The sequence below is a fragment of the Maylandia zebra genome, linkage group LG13, assembly GCF_041146795.1.
Source record: "Maylandia zebra isolate NMK-2024a linkage group LG13, Mzebra_GT3a, whole genome shotgun sequence".
NCBI lineage: Eukaryota > Metazoa > Chordata > Actinopteri > Cichliformes > Cichlidae > Maylandia > Maylandia zebra.
Genome location: NC_135179.1, coordinates 27,400,547 through 27,406,546, shown reverse-complemented (window position 1 = coordinate 27,406,546; position 6,000 = coordinate 27,400,547). Strand labels below are relative to the sequence as shown.

General features: G+C 42.9%; 1 protein-coding gene across 2 annotated transcripts in view; it reads right to left on the bottom strand.

Moving 5' to 3' along the window:
* Window positions 1-475: 475 nt before the first annotated feature.
* The window catches only part of hs3st1l1 (heparan sulfate (glucosamine) 3-O-sulfotransferase 1-like1), a 29,381-nt gene continuing 23,856 nt past the window's right edge, over window positions 476-6,000 (bottom strand). For both annotated transcript variants that reach the window (XM_004554553.2, XM_076891911.1), the window contains exon 2: window positions 476-1,944. In XM_004554553.2, coding sequence (XP_004554610.1) covers window positions 846-1,778 — 933 coding nt within the window. In that variant the 5' untranslated portion in view covers window positions 1,779-1,944 and the 3' untranslated portion in view covers window positions 476-845. The remainder of the gene's footprint in view (window positions 1,945-6,000) is intronic.

The window sequence follows — 6,000 nt, the reverse complement described above, 5'->3', positions numbered from 1 at the left end:
CAAGCTGTTTCTTGGAAGACCGCATGATGTGCATGATTCAGGAAAGGGAGAAAATAGGAAAAGGATCCGCAATGGATACAGTATCCTTCGTAAAAGATTTACAGCACTGTTAGGCATATAATTTAATGACTACACTTTACACCTGAGCAAATTGTTGAACAGCGGCAAAACACAACAGAAGCTCTGTGGATTTTAGCTTGCTGACTATGAAGATCCGACTTATTTAGCTGCAGGCACAGGCTGCATTCAATGTCCAGAGCTATTAGTGATTCTTGTACTACTAAAGCGCTGCTCCGGGGTACCCATTTCCTTGCATTAATGTCTACCTTCCACCACAGCAAATCAAAGGCTTATCTAATGCCTTTGCCTATCTTAGCATACTCTCTAAATATCACAGGTTAGAAGGCTGAGGGGCTATACTATACGATGGTCAGAATGAAACGGAGAACATGCCATTTTTTGTACATTTCAAAGCAGAACAATTTATTATCAAGAACAAGAATATCAAAGGAGAGGGGGAAAAAAACTTCATCAGTTTCATAAACTTGTTTTCACTGAAATTTCACCACTTAACACTTCCAGCACAGAGAGAATGACTTATTAAGCTTGAAGGTTCTTCTTTTTAATCTTACGCCTGTAGTTACAGTTTTTCACATTTTTTGCCGTTATCGTGTAAATATAGAACTCCTCTGCTGAAACCAGAGATTACAACAGTAGTTATTAAGAGGCTATTCAAAAGTTTTTAAACGTCCTTAAAGTGCTTCATAGCCTCCCGCATTTTTTAAAATGTTTTATCCTCGTCACAGACAAGATAGTGGCTCTGTTAAGAATGCAAACTGGGGTTTTTATTGCCAGTCGAAGGTGCGCTTCACCAGCCTGAAGAAGGTGCGGTTGTGTTCTTGAAGGTAGGAGCGGAGCTGCTGGAGCACAGTGCTGTTAACAGCAGGATGAGGTCGTCCCTTAGACTCGTGCAGACAGCGCTCTCGGCCATCACTGCGGATGCAGTAAAACCCTTTGGTCTGATTGAAGTAGAAGTTGGTGGATACTATCCTGGGTGGCAAGTTAAGGAAGCGCTCCACCCTCTGAAGCTCTGGGAGGGGATCACGGATCAGAGCGTCACCGTCTACTATGTGTATCTGTTCTAAGGGAAAGTGGCGCAGCCAGTTGCGCATGTGGACGTCGTACAGGCTCCTCTGAATGGCCTTGTACCTCATATTCAGCGCTCCGTTGCGCACTAGCAGGTTTTCAATGGCCTGAACCGGCTTGTGGTTCTCCAGCCGGTTAAAGTACACCTGGGTGTAGTCGGAGATGACCCGCTCAGCTGGGTCTCGCAAGATCAGCAGCAGCTTAATGGAAGAGTTCATGGCACAGATACGTTCGGGTGCAAGGGCTGAAGTGAAATAGCCTGGAGTTTTCTCTATTGTGATCTGGTGTGGGTAAGAGTAGGGCATTAACTCACGGTACCACTCAAAGCCCTTGGCGTAGTTCTCATCCCAGTCAAAGAAGTGCACCTCGGTGGCGGCGGCAGCCACTTCAGGGTGTATGTCCAGCATCTCCAACAGCGCTCTTGTGCCACCTTTGCGTACCCCAATAATAATACTATGTGGGGCTCGTTTGCTTGTTCCCGGGGGTGGAGATGTGGTTACATCTCCAGAGACATTCACTAGTAGGCCGGTGTCAAAGTCCACGGTGTCCAGTGTAATCCCAAATCCTGCCTCAGGTGGGGCAGCGTATGTCTGAAGAACCAGGAGAAAGGCCGATGTCAGAAAACAGGCCATGGTGATGGACTGAAGTGGAGACTTGCAAAGAGTCAGTAAGAAAGAAGGCTGTGGCTTAGCTGTGGACCAAAGCTGACTTTCCGAACTCAGTGGTGCTAAGAAATGCAGTCTTTGTCTGCCATTGAATATGAACTGGAGATGGAGGACGAATCAGTCTGCGGCACATCTGCAGGGAAGAACAAAGAAAAAAAAGAGAGAGGAGAAAGGGCTTTTAGGTTTCAGGCATATAATGAAGAATGAATGTCTGTATTATACTGAAATGGCACCTTTCTCATTCCCATGAAAAAGCAATCCAGCCATAAATACAATCCACGTCTGTTATAAGTGTATGATCTCAAAAGGATAATCTCAATTCATCTTTCTTTGAGTCTCTTTTAATTCTCCCTCTTCCCATCTGCTTTCTCTTCTCACTCTATAAAGTCACTTTCAATTGATACTGTAATTTCTCGGTGCGAAAAACATTTAGCCAGACAGCTCATCAGAAAATGTGTCTGAAATATGCAATTGAGTCTGAAGGCCAAAAGATGAGACCAGAGTTCTTTGTCTTCCTTCAGCAGGTCAAAATCCACACCTGTATCAATACGCACCTACCCACAGCGCTGAAACCAAGAGACTGTAAAGACAAATTTATTGCCGGAAATCAGATGAGTTCCCACTCTAGGTGGCTTTGATTTTCTATACGAGCCGAGAAAGATCGATACCAGAGCAGTGAAATCCAGCAAACAACAAGGAGAAGGATTTAGGGTGTTAGGTTTGACTTATAATCTTGCCGAGGAGCCCTTCAAAAGCATGGGAAAATTGAATGTCGCTGCCTCGTCTTTTTTAACTTTTGATCCTTTCTATAAGGCCTTTTAAATATTTTAATATTCGCTTTGTTTTTCTTGCCTTCAACAAGCACTAGTCAAATGGTGCGCCTCAACTTCAGCACGAAAAAAGGGAAAAAAACATCTCTGTAGCAATAAATGTATACATATATGTATATATTTAACGCCATGGAATTAATTGAAATGGCAAAAGTCTTCAGATATTTTTCACGAGGAAAGGCAGCCGAGAGAGCTGCTGCTTACTCTGTGCTAGTCAAAACAACAGGGATGGGCTATGCAAACATCCAGATTCAACAGCAAAGGTCACGGTAAGGCAATCCAAACAAGCACACATATTCCCATCCTGGGAACACATGGCTGCACACACACACACACGTGTGCGCACACACACACACACATTATTTCAAATGCCTACTGTAGACAATTTTTTCCCTACCTCGTCCCTCATAATGTAGACCACAAATGGGTTTCTTTCAAATGCAATTTAAAAACTGGGTGTTTCTGTGGAAGTAACTTCGTCACCTTTTGCACGTTTCAGCACACTGGGGATAATTTCCCTCCCAACTAAGACGCTGAATTCCTGGCTCACAGTCTGTAGATGCCATTTACTGTAATTACATCTATTGGGGTTTTCAAGGAGGAAAGGATATTTTTTAAAATAAATTTGATCTTTCATTTCTTTGATAACAGCAGGGAGGCTGCCTGTTTCGGCAGTTATTTTTCTCAGCAATCTTTTCCTTCCAAGCCCCCACCCCCACCACCAATGTATATATATATATATATATATGTATGTATATGTATATGTATGTATATATATATATATATATATATATATATGTATATACATATATATATATATATATATATGTATTTATTTATTTTTTTTAGAGAAAATCACACACTCAGTAATTTATTTTATGTTTAACGAAAGGCTGAAAAAAGTCCCTTCCCTACCTAATTTATGCACCAAGCCAGCAGTGTGAAACAACAATCAGCTTGACTCCAGAATGATCAGCCATTACAATAATTTAAGATAAGTTTGTGGGACACGCTCATTCCGGACTGATGAAAGTATGAAAGTGTAATCTTTGCATAGAAACTGTCAACACATTGTGAGGGGATCATAGATTTGTGAGGCGCGCATAGACGATCTAAATCTGCGCACTTGAGTTGTTTTTAGCGGGCCAACTGTTATCATTAATCCTCTGCTTGCAGAAATGCTCAGCCTTCAGCACAATTTAATCACAGAAGCCGTCTCTTAATTAAGTGAAGAGTGTAACTACCAACGCGCAGAGCACATTTCTGCGGTGTCACCAGTGGCTTTCTCTCACCTTACAGAGTCTTTCAACCATATAAAGCCTGTGACACATGCCTCCCCCTCCCCAGTTACACATTATGATCTGTGGTCTGAGTGTGGGACTGGGCCCATGTTCTGAACGCGGGAGAGCTGACCTGCCCTACAGGAGCGGGGATGGTGCGAGGAGGCACTTATGTGCTGTGACAGCCTCGCCTGCCTGTCAGCGTTTCCCTGGCAGAGAGCTGCCAAGTCCAATGCTAACAGCCAGGCAGCCAGACGAGCTTTCTGTCTCATCCAATTCCCCCCACACCTCTCACAGTACAGCACCACCTGGAAGGAGCCATTGTTTCGCATTCCACCGGGCCTTATTGCTTTATTCTGCACTTGATGTGTATCTTTCCAGCTTTTCAATCGGCACATGGCAACCACAATATCTGGCAGACCACTTAACCAAGAATATATCCGCTGAAGACTGCAGGAACCAGTGGAAGGTTATACAGGCTGGCAGGGGATAACTATGGCCACACTGAGTTTTGTGTGCAGGATATAGCATCTGTTTGGTGTCTCATTGCTGCTTCACAGCATCAGAACCGAGATTCAGATTGTAGAACTGGACACATTTTTGCTTGAACACTCAAAAAACAAATTCTGCCTAAATTGCTGACTTTAAATAATTTAATTGCATATAGATTTTTTGTAACTTTGTTCTATAATGTAAAATGTTAAACTGAACAGAATATGCTCAAATGCACAGTCACCCCAAGGTGCTTTATTTTGTAAGGTAAAGACCCTACAATAACTGGAATAAAAATACACCCCAGCAACCACATGACCCCCTATGAGCAAGTACTTGATGACAGTGGGAAGGAAAAACTCCCTTTCAACAGGAAAAAACCTCCATGAGAGGATCAGGGATGGGCAACCATCTGCCACAACAAAAATAAATGTTTCATCTTTTACATTTTAGTTACATTTTACTCAAACTCACTGCTTCATTTTTATTGAGGGTGAAAAATCCAATTTTTTTCAGTGTAGGGTTTTAATGTTTTCCTCTGGCTACCTTTCTTCAGGCACTCTAAAGGCATAACAGTGCCGCAAGGCCATGAATGCTTTTAAACCTGTTCTGTTGTTTGCATTTTTCATCTTGAACCAGACATATCCTGATTTGCTGTGCTAAATAGACACTGGCACCATTCTGACCTAAGCCATGACGTGACCATCTTTAATCCTTTAGCACTGCAGCGCTACTCCTTAACCTGATGATACCATACATAAGAACGATCCCAGTGGCAATGAGGCATAATAAATTTCCAGAAAAGAAAAAAGTAACATTTAATACTTAATATTCCCAGATAGCCAGAATTAAGGTATCGCAGTATCAGTGCATTACTAATATGAACCATTAATACCTCATGAATTAGAGTCAATCCCTCCCTCTCTTTCAAAATGGTGAGACTTTTTTAATTAGATTGGGGTGGGGGTGGGGGGCAGCTTTGGACGGGAAGCAACGACCACACTTTTACTGAATTAGTTTTACATGCATTAGCTCTGTGAGTGTCCACTCGTGCTGAAGATGTCTCCCTGCCCCGCACACTGGGATATTCTCCATCCTCTTTTTGACCCTGATTATGTATAAGTGGGTATGGAAATTGAACTCGGTAAAGTCGGAGGCACAGTTGCTGAGATAACAAAAATCTAAAACTCTGCACCACACTCGCCCTTCGCTGACCATTATCCAGACTTTAAAACTATTCTGGCACCGGAGCAAAAGTGCAGCGTACCACCTGAGCAGACAGCTTCGCCAACAGTTCTGCACTATTCATTATATCCCACCAGGCTAAGAGGAGGGCTCCACAGGTTCCAGGCACCACGGGAAGCCAGGTTCCCACTAATTATCCCAAACAGCCGCCTCTATACATCTACAGCGAAAAAAAAAAGCCTCATTCATATTCAACAGGCCCCCCTGCCATTAACTGTGGCAGGCAGCAGGTATTGCACAGGGTGCTTTGTTTTTTTAACGGCTGCTCATTAGAGACGTTAGTACAAAATAATTATTACTGCAATAAAGCTTGATTACAAAGGGTGGCTTTTGCTATTAAAC